The 16,659-nt window shown below is 34.2% G+C and overlaps 2 protein-coding genes across 8 annotated transcripts; one reads left to right on the top strand and one right to left on the bottom strand.

Moving 5' to 3' along the window:
• The first annotated feature begins 1,239 nt into the window (after positions 1–1,239).
• Positions 1,240–6,865, top strand: LOC105161014 (uncharacterized protein At4g06598). Of its 7 annotated transcripts, none has more exons than XM_011078567.3 (7): positions 1,251–1,386; positions 1,542–1,639; positions 2,892–3,126; positions 3,226–3,466; positions 4,435–4,510; positions 5,199–5,325; positions 5,860–6,865. In XM_011078567.3, the coding sequence occupies exons 3-7, from the start codon at positions 2,910–2,912 to the stop codon at positions 6,021–6,023; spliced, it is 825 nt and encodes a 274-aa protein (XP_011076869.1). In that variant the 5' UTR covers positions 1,251–1,386; positions 1,542–1,639; positions 2,892–2,909; the 3' UTR covers positions 6,024–6,865. The 7 variants fall into 7 exon arrangements, with proteins under 7 accessions (XP_020548804.1, XP_011076866.1, XP_011076869.1 ...); XM_020693146.2 differs by having other exon boundaries at positions 3,217–3,466; XM_011078563.3 differs by having other exon boundaries at positions 2,892–3,466; positions 5,860–6,053; positions 6,225–6,865.
• A 2,971-nt stretch (positions 6,866–9,836) lies between these two features.
• Positions 9,837–16,557, bottom strand: LOC105161013 (vacuolar protein sorting-associated protein 60.1). The gene is made up of 7 exons (XM_011078561.3): positions 16,271–16,557; positions 15,433–15,584; positions 12,850–12,943; positions 11,502–11,573; positions 11,295–11,406; positions 10,934–11,094; positions 9,837–10,206 (listed from the first exon to the last, which is right to left on the bottom strand). The coding sequence occupies exons 1-7, from the start codon at positions 16,337–16,339 to the stop codon at positions 10,153–10,155; spliced, it is 714 nt and encodes a 237-aa protein (XP_011076863.1). The 5' UTR covers positions 16,340–16,557; the 3' UTR covers positions 9,837–10,152.
• Between the last annotated feature and the right edge of the window lie 102 nt (positions 16,558–16,659).

Genomic DNA, 16,659 nt, shown 5'->3' with positions numbered 1-16,659 from the left:
TCATAATGTTTTTATTCTGTAAAATCAAGCTATATAATATCTAATATTAGTAATTTTTTAATCAACGAGAAGTATTCGTAATTATATTAAACTTTAGAGAAATTCGTTGTAATTTACCTCTATTTATTTTAGTCGTTGACTCTTCTAATAATTATATCACGTTTGGAAATGCATACTTATTACTTATTCTTCACTATGTTAATAAATGAAACAAAAATACTATGTCCATAATATCATTATTTCAATGTGAAACAACATAATATTTTGATTATAAGATATAAATAATTTATTTATTTATTTATTATTTTTTAATATTATATCAGTTACAAACTTTATTATTCTATATCTATATTATTTATCGCGGACGGAACCTTAAAATAACTAATTTTAGTAATCAAATTATGTGTTGATCAAATTACTCTTAAATATATTTTTCTTTTATGAGATTATTATCTCTTTAATCTATTGATTTTCAATAACTTTCTATCCACACACCTTTATAATTATTTTATTTCGTAAATTTTGATCGATTATTCGTTTTATCTTCTTTGCTATTATTTATTTAAATAAAAATTTAAATTAGACGTACACATTTGATATTCTTTCATCACATATATCCTATTGTTTTTAATGAGTAAATAGCTTTTAAAAGTTTATTGTATTATTTTATTTTTACTTAAAATTAAATTAGTGATAGAAAAAATATATTAAATTATTTTTTGATGTTTTAATATAATTATCAATTCTATATATGTATATATAAAACTTAATTCTTCTTATTCTCTCTATTTAAGCGTGAGCTATTCATTTGAATATTTTTTTTTGGGATAAATTATCTATACATGTAAATAATTCTCTGCGGTTCAGCATATGACATATTATAAAAGGAAGTTCATTCAAGATTTTCTCTCTCTCTTTTCTTTTTTCTCTTGGGATAATTACATTTTTCTCTGTCAGAATTTGGTATAATTAAACATAAATTTTCTATAATTTGAAAAAATTACATGTAGTACGTCTGAAACTTGATTCAATCTAACAAATAAGTCCCTCAATTGGTCACAATTTACTGAATTTATTAATATTTACAAAAATAAATTTTTAGAGGTATTAAATATAATTTTTCAAACTATGAAAAATCTATGTGTAATTACATTAAACTTTAGGGAAGGGTACTGTAATTATTCCTTTTTTTTTTTTAAAGAAAAAAGCTATTTCCTTTAAACCCCATTAATGGGGTTCAATAAATAGGCTGTTTTTGTCTTTCACAAACCGAGTAAAGTGATGGGCACATTAATAAGCACGCAAGAAGAAAATATGGGCAGTAGCTGCTGATCTCTGCGCAACTCGAAACGCCCACAGCCCGGACCCAGTTCAGTTTTCTTTCTTGTCAGTACAATGCCGTCATGGTTTTTGAATTTGGTTCTGATTTTATGATGTTATTAATAGGAAAAATGTGCTAGTAGACTGCCCGTTATTTGCAATTGATAGTTTTTATATGCTTATGGGGTGTGTTGAAACCTGTTGTATCTTTCTTTCTGCAGATTAGATACTGACTGCAGCAGTTGTTCTCAAGAAGAGATTCGTTTTACTGGTTTTGTTCTAATGAAGAGAAAATTCTGAAGCCCAGAACTGAGAAAAGGTATGCCAAGATATTGTTTTTCGTTTCTGTTTAAGAGTTCTTGAAGTAGAAAACTACATTTTGGTTATTGTTTTTCTGTTTCTTAATTTTTTGTGTTTATGTTTCTGTAGTTTCTGTGCCATTGTTATTTTCATGGTCTTGTTCTTGGCATTCTCTGTTTTGGCTGTGTTACATATTGGTTTTGATGGGAGAAATGATATAACTGACTGTCTATGTGCAAAAATTCTAGTCTTTCGTGGGATCCTTGTTTTTGTGCTATCATGTACGAAGTTGTGCAATCTCATTGCATCGCTTCCCTGTTCTGCATTTTTTATTCTCATCTTCTATCTAATCACAAATGGTAAATGTAGATTGTTAGATTCATGTTTCTTTTTTTTCCTCTTTTCTTTGTTTTTGTTCGGCTGTTTTCTTTTCCCTGTTCTGGAGGATTTTGGTTACAGCAGTATTGTTTCTTATGGTTAGGTGATTGAATAAATGTTGGAAGTACTGTTCGTCGACTCAAAATGCATTTCGTCTAATAGTTTTCCTCTTTGATGACAATGGTAATAAATGAACAGATTGTTCATACTCTGTGTATGTGTGTCTTTTTTTTCTTTTTTTCAGTTCAAACCATGTCTTTGGATGGGTGGGTGGGTTGGAAGGACATAGGAGTCTTCATTTATCTATTCTGAAAATGCCAAGAATCTGACCTGCAGTTGATTATTGTTAAATACTGAAGAATTCTTGTGTATTTCAGGGTTGATTAGCAAGATAATTTGCTACTTGATTTCTTTTTGTCTATTAATAGGTGAAAGTTTCCACGGGTACCAGACTGCTGATACTTAACTTGTATAAGTTTTTGGAACCTATATAGTTTTCTTGATGGTTTATCTTTGATATTTCTTCGACTGGGTCAGTGAGGCATGAAATCAAATATAATCTGAAAATGTACTCCAGATCTTGCATGCCTAAAAAGATCTTTGTTTTGTAGGAGAATTCATTAGCAACAAGTTACATGGAAACATATAAATTCTTAAACTGTAAAATTTCACTTTTGGTCTCGAGAAACACAATTTTGTTGGTAGGATATCTGTGTATCTAGACTCTTTTACTTTGTTCAGTTATTAGATTTGTATCCTCTTTAAGCTTTTGTTCAAAACTTTGATAAAATTAATCTGATCAGAACCTCATGCAATTTAGACTTGTTGGATCTTATTCTGAAGATACCAAAGCAAAAGAAGCTGACGTAACACCATGAAATTATGTTGTTCAGCAGATAATAAACTTCAGTATGTCAAAGCAAGCTCAACTCCCTCCTCGTTGCCCTATCCAAAAGAAAACCATGGGTTGCCAAGCTACTGTCCCTGTTTCCTCACCCTCATGCAAAGATACTGAGTTGCATGCCAGGAAATCGGGACATTGTGAATCTTTCTGGCAGAGCTTCATACTAGAGGAGCAGCCAGCATGGCTGAATGATTTACTGAGTGATACTGACTCAAATTGGAACGGTGCGTTACACGGCCGAGCTGCTAGTGATTCTTTCACCATTTTTGATGGTATAGTGCCTTTACCAGATCTAGATCAACTTAATGAAACAGAAACTGCAGATTCTTGTGAGCCAGATGATGGATTGGGGTCCGGTTGTACTTATGGTCCTAATTCTCCAAGAAGAAAAAACAAGTGGAGCCTTCCCGAAAAAGAAATAGTTTCAGCATTTTCGGAATATGTTATGCAAAACCCTCTGCAGCATGTAGATGGATATATTTCTGTTCCGGGAGAGTCGGATTCAAATGGTGATGCCTATACTTCAGCGAGTGAGATCAATACCGGGAACAAAGCAATGAAACGGTTAGATCCTATTTTGGCATGTTTATTTTCGCAATGAGATTTCTTTTATCTCAATAATTGGTTATGGGTGACTTACAAACTATCCTAAAATAGGATATCTGATTTATGACTGCCAGATCTAGCATCATATCTGGTTTCATAAACTCAAAACTTTTCAAGTTGCAAGATCTTTTTATATTCAAAAAAGCTTTGGACACTTGATAGATAATCAATCTTGTGATTGCTGCTATTTCTCCTGGGACAACTGTATCTATGATACTAGTTGTGTCCATTCGAGTAGTGTAGTCTTGCATAACCTTTTAAAGTTAGTGGGTGTTGCATTCATTACTCATCTGATGATATGCTAAATTTGCCTGATTTGTGCTTTGGTCTGAGAAGGTCAAGAAAGAAGATCTCTATACATTTAATCCTTCCAATTACTTGCAGCCTCAGAAGTTCAATGGATGGTCTAAAAGCTTAATGCAATACCAAATTAGAAGTTCAAATCACTTGCATTTGGACCTATAAAACTTGATGAGAAGTTCATGTCGAAATTCTGAATGCTAGTCATTTTTCTGCATGAAGACCAAAATTTTTAGCATATGCAAAGACCACGAATTTACATTGTAGTTTAACACAGAGAGAAAAACTATACTGTTCTTTTCCACAACATGTACCAGTAGTCTGCCGTGTCTTCTTTTTGCTTGAAACTGGAAACAATATCCAAAATCATGTGTAAAATGAATTTGTAGCATCTCAATACCATCATATTGTTTACATACTCACACAGGGGGTGTGTGTGTGTGTGTTTGTGTGTGTGTGTGTGTGTGTCTCTCTGTTACATTTGTTTCTTACTTTCATTCTCTCTTTAACATGCACTGAAGTAAATATGGTATGGAATAATCTCTGAGCAGTCTCTTGTATGCCATCTTGTGTTTTAGTTCGTCTTATGCAAAGTTCTTTCTTATGATACACTTATTGACATGCAGCCACCCTGGACAGAGGTCTAGAGCTCGAAAACTCCAATACATCACTGATCTTGAAAGAACTGTTGATATTCTTCAGGTATGGAACCAAAAAAATAAAGGAAACTATATCTCTGTGGTACTAATTTTTCCTTTCTATTTTGTATTATTTATGAACACGTGGCAAACAACCACACAAGATGGACTATATTATGTGACTAGAGAGTTGAACAGATTTCCCCCACAATCTATTGCTGATATACTAGTTTGCTGGCCAGTATCCCTCTTATGTTTCAAATACAAGCTTCCAGTAAAAGAAAATGCTAAAGATACTTTTCCCAATCAAATAAATATCAATAGTTCTGACTTTTGCAGATAGCACACGCTAGTGCCAGAAAATACTGGTCTATCAATAGACCTGAGACTTCTTCAAAATATTAAAATTATTGTTTTTTATACTTCGGACACATATCTCTAAAGCACTAGTAAAATGTTTGGGACGGGGCACATTTGTGACTAGTTTGCCTATACTTATATGACTGAACATACTGTCAAGTACATTGAGTTGGTTTAACAGTGATTTATGCCTGCGGAATATGAGCTACAATGCTGCCAGTAGTGTAAAAACCAACTCTGTACTTGTTTCCGTAGCTTGATCTAACCATTCTTAAGGACTGTCATTACCAACTGCTTGTCTCCATCTTGCCTGTCCTACCCTTCAACCTTTGGTGGTTCATCTGCTACTGTTTCATCCATTACTTTTCACTGATCTCAAAATCATGGCACAGAATCTGGGGTCGGAATTGGCTGTCAGGGTTGCCTCAATAAGTCAGCAAAATGCTGCTCTATCAATGGAGAATAATACACTGAAGCAGCAGTTGCTGAGGATGCAGCGGGAGAAATTCATTGTAGATAGTGAGTATATCATTCTCTTCAATCTTATTGTATCTAAGTCAGATATCACTCATTACCCCACCTTCTATACCTTTCAGGGAAAGTTTAACTCGGCTTTAGATGCTAATGCTGCTGTTTATGATGATTAACCGTTAATGCAATTTTGCTATATGTAGTTTATTCTTTGGAAGAAACATAGAAATATTGAAGTCAATGATTTAATAGCTTCATTACCAGCAGCATGACAAATAATATAAGCAACTTTGCGACAAGTTGAGAGTGACATAATTGATCCCATATTAGCCAAAGTTTTTGGGTATTAGTTAGCTGAACTTAGTACTTAACTTTTCCTAGCTTGAAAGATTATTAAGTTCGTTTTTTCAGTTGGGGAGGTTATTATGAATCCTTATTTTATTGCAGCCTCACCTATTCTGTCTGACTAACATTAAACTTCTGATTTTCCAGTTACATCAGACATTCTTGTTGATTCATTTCTTGTGTGTCTGAAAAGATATACTATCTGAACCAAATTCTTCATATTTCTCCTATGTTCAGGTGAGTTCCAGTCCCTTAAGAAAGAGGTGGTGAGGTTGAAAACCAGTTTAACTGTTTCCGCCAATAATAACAATGTCTACAACAGGTCAAGCTTCACTGCTAACTTAGCTCATTCAGATGCCATGTGGGATATGTTAGACATGCGAAAACTTGATCTCAACTGACAGGAATTGGCCTCACGGCCTATCATCAAGGTGCATTAAGCCACTCGTAATCACTTTTAGTCTTTGATTTTGTGGCTTCTGATGACATTTATGGTTCTAGCTACGCAGTAGTACTGATGACATTTATGGTTCGACTATGATCTTTACGTCATTGAAAATTAGTCGGGGACCAGTTAAGTCTCTTCATTGTTTTGTCTGCAGAAAATTACCTCACCAATGCTGCAGAAATGACTAGACGTTACCGGGATTGATTGATAAAGCCCTGATCATATAGATTTTTCTGATGTTTGTAAATCAGAAGTTCTTCATAGCGGTCCTTCAGTCGATTTTAAAGCCCGTCTAAGTGGCACTGATTTTGAATTGTACAGCAGCTAGCGTAGCGTTTCTCTCCGTTCTCTATCCATTCGTAGCCATATACATATTCTTGTTGCTCACAGAGAACAGGTATGGACTTGTGAATGGCAATCTGCAAAATGGTGGTACATGGGAAGCTGCTTGTCTTGACAGCATTTTTATCTCAGAGTCTTGGGGGCAGGAAGGATTGAGCAACCAGTGAATAATTTTCCCCAGTTGCTGAAGACCCTGAGATAAATATTTTTGTCCTTGTTTATTGAAATATATTTTTTTCTTGATTTATAAAAACACTCAAAAAAACATATATATAAAATAAATAAAACACTCCACCGGTAGAGGGGGCAGATTATTTAGGCCTTTCTGATTAAAAGCAGACCTGCCCAGATTCCCAAATCTTCCCACAAATTGACAATTATTAATTCTTTTAGGCTGTTTTTACATTTAAATCCGGAAAGATTATGGGTGTAATGAAGCACTTTTTCTTTATATATATATATATATATATATTATTATCAAATCGAATTGTCATAGATGATTTTAAAAATAACTTGTTTAATTTCTCGTTTACAAAACCAAAATGAAAAGTACAATTTGGGTGTGGTATCTTGGTTTTAACAGTTATAACAAAAATAAAATGTTGAGACTAACAAAAATTAAGAATATACGCGGTTAAATAATCTTTGTGAAAATCATTAGATCACCTGAGGACTAATCTGTCAGTAATTGGATACTCAAAAAGAAGCGGTAAGAATTAAAATAAAGAGAAATAATGGTGAAATGAGCCATTTGGAGTGAAAATATGAAAATGCAGAATAAAATGAGCTTGTAGAGTGCAGGAAACGAGCAAGAAACGAGTACCCTTACTATTTGGCGAGTGTGACAATTGTGTCAAATATGAGTAGCTTGAGTTGCCTTTTTTTCCTGCAACATCGCCTCTATTTTATGGGCATCTGGAGCAAAATCCAAGAGTTAGTTAAGGTAAGTTGCATATCAATAGGAGTCTACGGATGTTAGCTAACTAACAACAGTATCCAAACTTAATTTGGATTTATCTTTAATTATAATCATTTATAGTCATTGTCCAGTCAATCCGAGAAACAAGAGATGCAGTTACTAATTGATTGATCCGGTTGGTCGGCTGATATAGAAAGAGTTGGTCAAATTGTTTAGCGTGACGTAGCCCTTGACGTGTATAATCCATATGACGTATCGTCTCTGCTGTCTCCTGAGTAGGCTTGCTGATAAAGACTTGTTTTTGGATTCTCCCACAATAACTTGATTTTGATAAAACATTCTTGTTACTTTTGTTGTTAGGCAGCAAGGCTTGGTCCTGCTAGCCAACTTCTTTACCTTGGGCTTTAGGAAAATGCTCAAGGGAGACATCATCGATAATTGCTCTTTAAATTTTAGTGAGGGTCTTTTTGTATCTCTTCGGGTATGTCCGGAGTACTCGGTAAATATTATAGGATGAATAAAAACTTACATTTCACCCAAAAAAAAAATTTTAAAAACATTCGAATTCCAACTAACAAATATCCGATACATAAAAATGAATTAAAAATAAAAAAAAAATTAATATTAGCACAACCAAAATAATAAAAAAATCACAAAAAAAAGATATTTAATCACTATACGGATTCAAATCTAATGAAAATTTCTTTTAATTTAATTTTACATTTTTGTTTTTTTTTTTTTTCTATTTTTGCATGCAGAAACAGAAAATTGTGGACTTTTTACAGTTAAGAACCCAAACCTAACCTTTATAAAAATGGGCTTTGGAACGTGAATAATAATATTTGACAACTTATGTACTTTGATTTTTATAAATTGAATAATTAAAGTCTTCTAAACAATTAATTAATTTCATCGTATTATTTTATATATGTAATTACAAAATTGAATCATATATATTTAACCGTTCGACTCGATTTGATTGGGATGGTTTGAGTAGTTTTAATATTTTATTTTTTTTATCACCCCTCGTAAACAAGTTGAATCGAGTCAAATACATTATTGTTTGAGCATGTATGAATTACTATTGAGTTTGAAAAATTACGTTTTTGGATTTAATTTGATTAATAATCAAATCGAACTATAACAAGTTTTGGTGAAATGGGACATGAGTCGAGTTTGATATTCAAATATATTTTATTATTATTATTATAATTAAAAATTGAGCTCGACTTGAATTTGAAAAAAAACTTAAATTAAATTCAAATTTGATTTGCTAAACTAACGATTCAACATCAAATTGACTTTTACCAATTAATTTTGAGTCGAGTTGTTTGATTAATTTCTCAGCCCTATTTACATTTAAGGATGAGATTGAAGAATGCATAATAGAAATTTTAGATGGGATATAATAAAATTATTGTATGTTATTTTTAGTTGCAGTGAAGAAAAGTATGGTGAAATGTTGCATTCCATTTCTTTAGGACACTACCTTACATGAGATTTGAGAAAGAGTCCAAACATTGAGGGCAAAGAGGACATTATTCAATTACTTTTGAATTCAACAATTTTAGGGGTTATTCAAATTATTCTACCACTGATTAGGGCTGGATCAACACAAATATTTAGCCCAATTCTTGAATGCACAAGTGACCTTAGGCCATGTTTCAGTAAGTTGATTGGATTATTGGTTGATATAGGGGTGGCAATTAGATCCGAACTGAATTTGTCTTGTTCGTGTCTAAAAAATTGAAGGCGGAACAAGTAGCTGGTTTGGGGCGAGTCTCGGATCCTTAAGAACTCATCACGATACAATCATTTAATATATATATATATATATATATATATTGTTTTATCTTGGTAGATAAACACTAATATAATATTATATCTTTTTATTTGCTTGATTCTATGCATTTATTCAACAGTTTGATCAATTGAAAAATTGTCCAACAATATTTGACGATGGAGAAGATGAATATATATATATATATATTATTTTAAAAATAAATAAAAAAATAAAAATAATTGAATTTACCGAGTCAGATCCATCCTAACGAATTTTGTACTAGGGTAGAATGGGGCAGGACGGGGCTTGAAAATACTAGAATGGGCCCCAAAGCCTTCCCAAAATTCGTGGGGTGAGTTCTGAGTTCACCCAAGCCTGCCTCATTACCACCCCTATATAAGCCCCAGACGAGTGGAATAAAAATTACAGTTACATATATAGCCCTAAAAGTTGCTGGCAAAAATGTCTACTTCAATCTTTACAAGGCAATATATTCTACAGAAAATCCAATTGCAAAATTAATGCTATTAGATACGATTTGATAGAGAATGTCTCTGTCTTCCTATTGGAAAAGGTGCCTTGCAATCTAAATCTCGCGCGTTATTATGCACTAACGCTATCACAAGGCATGAACCACGTCTCTGTGTACAGACCAAATGAAATATCTACACTTGAATTGTGAATGGAGGGATGAGATCAGAACAAGAGGCAAAATACACAGGTAAAGCAGTAACCAACAAGCAAATGAAATTGGATAGTGTACCAAACATCTATACATATCCATCCACCTTTGAGTTCCCACACCACAAAGAGGTTAAAGAATCACATGGTTGTCTATCAACACCATGTGTTTAGAGTATTGGTGTTCATGGTACCCGGATTTTATACATCAATAACATCCCATGCATGTTCGTCTCTGGCCAAGCCTTGAACATATGGTTACAAATATGACAAGAAACAACAGATATTGAACGTGTTTACAGTAGCCTTCCCATGATCACAATGTCTGTCAAAATTTCACTGTTGCCAGCTCCCTCTCTAACCACGGAGTGAAGCTCGAGGGACGGCGGGTAGACCTAGTTCATCCTCTGCCTGTCAAACATAAAAATCATTTATTAAATAAGGTTGGCCATAGTACAAGTAGTTAAACAGTTTCAATGCGGCTTAGCCAAGACATGCCAACGAGAATATATATATAAGTAAAATAGACAATAGGATTAACAGTGGAAACTTCAGCTTTAGCTAAAGCACACAAAAGTCGAACTAAAAAAATGAGGGATGATTCTTTAATATAGTAATGCCAGATTAGACATTGGATATGCAAATTGCTGCATAAGACTTCCGAATTGGAAGCCAGTAAGCAAGACAAAGACCATTCCTGCCACAACCCCCTTCATTCCAGAATGACATTTGAGAACCTAGGAAATTTGACTTTACTGATCTATCCACAATAAACCAAAGCAGATAGATGCAAACAGAAATTCCCCTTAAGTATGCAGAAGGTTGGAGCTCTCTCTATTAGGTGTTCCTTTTCTACCCAGTACTTTCAGATGGTGATGAGAGAAATAACAAAATATGACAATGGTTGAAAGTCTAGAGTCTGTGATGAGTCCAAAAGAAAATAAATCTAATAGAGAAAACTTCGCGCCCAAGTAAAATAGAACTTTGCCATCCATATGAAGCAATACAGCAAGATATGGAAGTATACAAAAGGTGAAAGCATATGTTGCAACAACTTTCTCCTGGATCTTCAAAACCTTTTCAGGCATATGAAAAGAGAGATCAAATCAGAGAAAAGCCTGGTTGAGTAATATATTACCTGTACATTTGCTCTGCCTGCTGGAACTGGGGCATGCCCACTTGGTGCAGATGGCAAGTTAAGTTCTGATTCCAGATCAGGTTCCCTATCAGGCTGAAGATAAGAAGGCACTCCATCTCCTTCAGTTTCAAAACCCATGTCTGCTTCCAGAGCATCAAGCTCTGAATAACATAAATAAAAGATTTCAACAAGTATACAGAACCACTAACGAATCACAAGACAGCTATGTGGCTGAAATAAACTGTAATGGGATCATTGAACAACACAATTAAGAAGTTAGTTCTTGCTATGCTGCTCCAACAATCAGTTTCTGTGACAAGTTGAATGATGTCATTACAAAAGGAGTCAGAGCAGATCTCACCACCCATAAGTTCATCCTCATCAATGTCATCAGGGACATTATAGCTTCTACCAAGAGATTCTTGGATTTCATTGCTCACATCCATGAGGTCCATCATCTCATCTTGTAAATTCTATAAACAACCAGAGTTATAGCAGTCAATATATGAGCATCCAGTAAAATATCCTACAGCGCAAAAGAGAAAGATGTCAGCAGAGGGATACAAACATCTATGTCTTGAATTTTAACTGTCTTCATCATTCCTTTAAGCTCTTTGTTTGCTGACTTCAAGGCTGACATCTGAAAGGCAAGTGGTGGAGTTAGTTACAGACAAACTCGAGCCATAGCAGCATCTAAGTTTCTAAAGTTCCAATCAAGCACACACATCAAACTTTGAACAGGAACATAAAGCTGGACAGCAAGTACTTGAATATAAAATCAGTTAAACAAGATCTTAAAAGAACCACTTCCATCCTCATTACAAACGATTGGTCCTCCTGCCTCTAAGGAGGTAGACAGCAGGTTCCAATCACATACAGAATAAGTTTTGCTTCACAAATCTTGAACTTTGCCCTGTGGGCTGCTGCTAACAAGGAAACAGATTCTAATGTGAATTTATGAACCCGGATAATGATGCTCAACGACAATAGCAAAAATATTTTCTAATAATGCATGTCTTCAGACTCTTAACTATCATATTACGCAACGACCAAGTCAAAGCTCTGATAGAGCAAAAAGCTATCAGCTTCAGATTTCAACTGGGCAAACATTCTAAAGCTATAGAATCGACTCTCATTAGCTGTTCCGAAAGCTCATGGTCATGCAACAAACCATGGATATATGATATGATCAATACATCAATTCACTAGTCATATTTATGATGCTATTCCCCATTTCCAAGTAGCAAATTCAGCATTATAAGACCCAAAAAGAAATTATTCAAGTCATTTCCAAGTAGGAAGCATAAGGAGCATAGTTGTTAATAGCGCACGGCGTGCCATGGCGAAAGGGTCCCCTGGAGCCATGGCGCACGGCGCAGCACACACATTTTTATAGTACGGTACACATGTACAGAAATAAATTATATATTTCATACATCAATATATATTCACATCAATAATGCACAAATAAGTAAATATAAACACTAGAAATAATTTTAATCATCATACCATAAAAGAAACTTGCAAAATAACAAGTCTTAGGAAAAACAAAATAGTTCAAAATATGCAAGATGATTAAACAAATCCTACATTTCTAATTTAACTCGTTTTGCAAGATATTTTAATTTTTTATATTTTTTAATAAATCAGCTGAAATAAAGGTTGGGTTAAAAAGCGAGCCTTTATTTGCCCAGTTTATTTTAAGCCCCAGCCGAAAGGGCTCCGGCTTCACTATGGCGCGCCTCTGCCCCACGGATTATGGCGCAGAATGGCATTGCCATAAGCAACTCAGCGCCATTTTACAAGCCATAAGCAACTCAGTGCCATTTTTGTAAAATGGCGCTGGCCAGCGCAACGTGTGCCATGCGTCATGGCGAGCCATTAATAGCTATGATAAGGAGGCTCTCAGAACATACTGTTTGTTGGGCATCTTTAATTCCCTCAGCAGCAAATGCAACTTGATCCAGGTTGAATGTCTGATTATACAGCATATCGCGCTGACCTTCATACCTAGAAAAATATGTCATTTATATATAAACTGAATGAAGATATTTGAATGTCGATGTGTCGAGCAGTTGGCAATATAGACCGAGTTCAAGTAGACATGGATTTATAATCATATGCACGAATCATAAAATCAAATTTAATCAGGAAGCCAGATGATTACACCAATAAAGCAATAACCAAAGAACATTATAAACATTCCTTATGACTTCTACCTGAAAATGATTTAACAGAGATGCACAAAACATGATTGATTTTCTCCAGGAAGAGAACAATTTCAGTATTAACTGTTGGATCATGCCCCTAAAGACATGTAACCGTGTGCAACGGGCCTAAAACTAATTACAAAAACACAGAGAAAAAAATAAATTGTCTGCCTGAACTGCAATATGTCAAATTTACTTTACCATCAACATTTTTCGCAGGGAACATAACATGCAATGTGTTGTCTACTAATACAGAAACTGAGGGCCCAAAAAGAAATATTTTAGCTTCCATCACTAAGATACCCACCCAACAATTTAGTAAAAGTGCCAGAAGAAGTCTACAACATTTGGGAACCACCAATTTAGTTGATCAAGGACTTTAATACACCATGTAAATAACAAAATAATACCAGTGAACTTTCTTTTTTTCTAATTCCACTTTTAGTTTCCTACTTTTCCTTCCCTAGTTTGCAAACCACGCGTTTGACCCGGTAAAAGCTTCACCTAAGCACCTACAGAGGCCAGGTAACATTTACAATCCAGCAAGTTCAGAAAATGACATAGAATCATGAGAACCTTTACCAGAACTGTGGAACTATATGAAGTGTTGTGTAAGTTCAGAAAACTGCATAAGATCATGAAAATTTTGAAAGTAATTACTGAAAGGTGTGATGGGACGGTAGAACTAGAAACATTCAATTATAGAGTTAGGCATGTGAGTGGGCGGGGTATTACCCAACCTGGGCCCACACCAAAATAAGACCCATTATCATTTTATTTATACCCGACCCATGAAATACCCATTGGGTCTTTGCCCAAGTTATACAATATACCCAAAAGATTGGGTATGGTCTGGGTCTTATGCAGTGCTTCTTGTGTTTTCTTCTTTCTTTTTCTTAATATTTAAAAAATTTCTAAATTTTAGATCAAACTCTAAAATAAAAATTTAACTATTCGAACTTTCAACATGTATAAATTAACTATCATTGTTTGTCCAAACGATTCACCAATATTAATAACTTACAAAAATGAATATTTAACTTCTCACTTAATGTCTTATCCAACTTGCACTCAATTTTGAGTTGATAATGTTTTCACAACTTCACTTCAAACTAATTTTGCTTATTTCATATGTCCATAAGTACTATAGTCGAGTACTGAATACGAAATTTAGATAAAGTATTTAATTGCTTGAGATTTATAGAATATATTAACAAAAATATGATTTGTCTTATTAGTTTTAATGTGAATTTCTTATGAGAAAAAATGTATTCGTGGAAGGGTGTTCATTTGGTGGTAACAAAATGTAGTGTCGTTAAGGGGTGCTACATTGGGACCACAAACATTGTAGGTACAGATATGACTTTATAAACAAAATCTGGATGAATTATAAAGGTCTTTTAATTAAATTTTGTGTGTGATCTTGATTTTCGTAACTACTTTATCATCTTAACTAAAATCAGTCTACATATTGCTAATAAGATCCATTTATTGCTAATAAGAGCCATTTAAATCTTTGACGTTTATAAAAAATTTAAAATGTATTCCTTCTCTCAATTTTAGAAACATAAGTTTTTGTGTATTATATAATCATAACATCACACTTCAAAGACAAGTATGCATAATTTCACCATTTTATTACATTTATCCAGCTCTAACTAAATGATACAGCAACAATACCTCAAAAGGATTCAGCACTTTACACCACTGATTCGGATCCTGAACTACAATCAGATCAAATCGAGTGATGTAGACTACCCAGGAAGAGTAAGACACCTCATCATGTTCCCTATCCTTTCAAACGGCAACTGCCTCTTCTATCTTATAGCAGAATTCACTTCCATTTTTTTGTGTCCACTCAAGGAAATCAATACAGGAAAAAAAATGTAAATAGAGGAAATCACATTCAGTAGCATGATTGTATTCTTAAGGTTAACTCAGATTATACAATTTAGTATGAAGAAAATACTCTATCGGGACTAGTTGACTAAAAACATTACGTAGAATAATCAACCACTATCTCATTGTACGGTATGTAGTTTTGTTTTCTTTCTAATGACTCTTACTTGATAGCCTGATGCCAACATATTTACAACTGAGTTCTTTCAACAAATAAGGAAAAACTAACAAGATCACACCCCAATCAACATGCTAGAAGAATTCGAAGATTAGAGCTCAATTATGAAGTAAAGATTACGTAAGTCAAAACTCTAATGAGATGACAAAACATGCATCTAAGAAGTAATAGCAACTGTCACTGTGATCCAATGGAAACTATGAGACACTTACATTTTTTTTTGCTTAAGAACCCTCATGGCCCTAGCTTTGACCGCCTCTTGAGCTGGACCTGGTCTGGTCTTTTTTATCTGCTCTCTGTATCTCGCTAGTTCAGCATCAAGTTTTTTTATCTTCTCATCCACAGTTTCACCTCTTTTATTGATCTGAAATAATCATAATTTGCATATATGACTTGATACACCATTTGAAAAAACATCAAACAAGGGCAATCAAAAACCTAGAAGACTATAGAAGCATAAACAACTGTACCAAGCAACCATTTTCCAAGCATTGTCGGGAATGACAAATCTTAAGAGTGAACATTTGGAAGATATAATTAAGGGATGGTACCAACTGTAATCAAGGTAAATTACTTTAGGATCAGTTAGCTTTTTGAGTTTCTCATTGAAGTAAATGAACACTAAATTGGTCTCAGCATTTAAAAGCCTAAATATTCCTGAAATCAACCATTAGTCATGCATGATGCATTGTCATGACTCGTAACTTTACCTATCATTTTGTACGTGTATCACTAATTCATCAATAAATCATCTTGGACATAAGACCTCCTCTGTTCACAGGATTACTCTGAAGGAACAGATTACTGACATACCAATAGTAAAACACACAATTTAAAAATTGTAAGGTCCTAAAACACATATCTATACATTATAAAATATGCTCTCAAACCCACAAAATAAAATCCTAAGACAAAAGGCAAATGGGCCGACTCTATTGCTAAATATTAAGGGGAAAAGAAAGAATCACAAGCAAACAAACACACAAAATCACAACTTAAAGCTGTAAGACAAAGGAACCTAAACTAGACAGAATCAGTCCAATTACGAACCCGATCGGAGGCATCTTGAACTGATGGAGGGGGTTCTTTATCTTTCTTCACCCCGAACACCCTCCTCATCTTTGCTTCGTATCAGAGAATCCCCTTCTTCTTCTTCGGGTGCGCGTTCTGCTTCTTTCCTATATACTTGCAATGAGAATTAGGGCTTCAAAATTGATCCAAAGTTCGTATCTATGCGTATGAAATCTGCAAGAAAGATAAATTCCTTGGACAGAGAGAGAATCAATGAAGTAAACTGCAGTTATTAATATTATATTTGGGAGAACAGGGCTAAAGGTTTAAGAACTTTCCAAGTAAATACTGCAATTTGATTTACAAGTTTCTCGGACCGCATGCGCACGTGCTCAGCACGTACCGGGATTTGGGCCACCCATCTCTCC

The sequence above is a fragment of the Sesamum indicum genome, linkage group LG4, assembly GCF_026168435.1.
Source record: "Sesamum indicum cultivar Baizhima isolate 11 linkage group LG4, ASM2616843v1, whole genome shotgun sequence".
Taxonomy (NCBI): domain Eukaryota; kingdom Viridiplantae; phylum Streptophyta; class Magnoliopsida; order Lamiales; family Pedaliaceae; genus Sesamum; species Sesamum indicum.
This window is presented reverse-complemented; position numbering and strand designations above follow the sequence as displayed.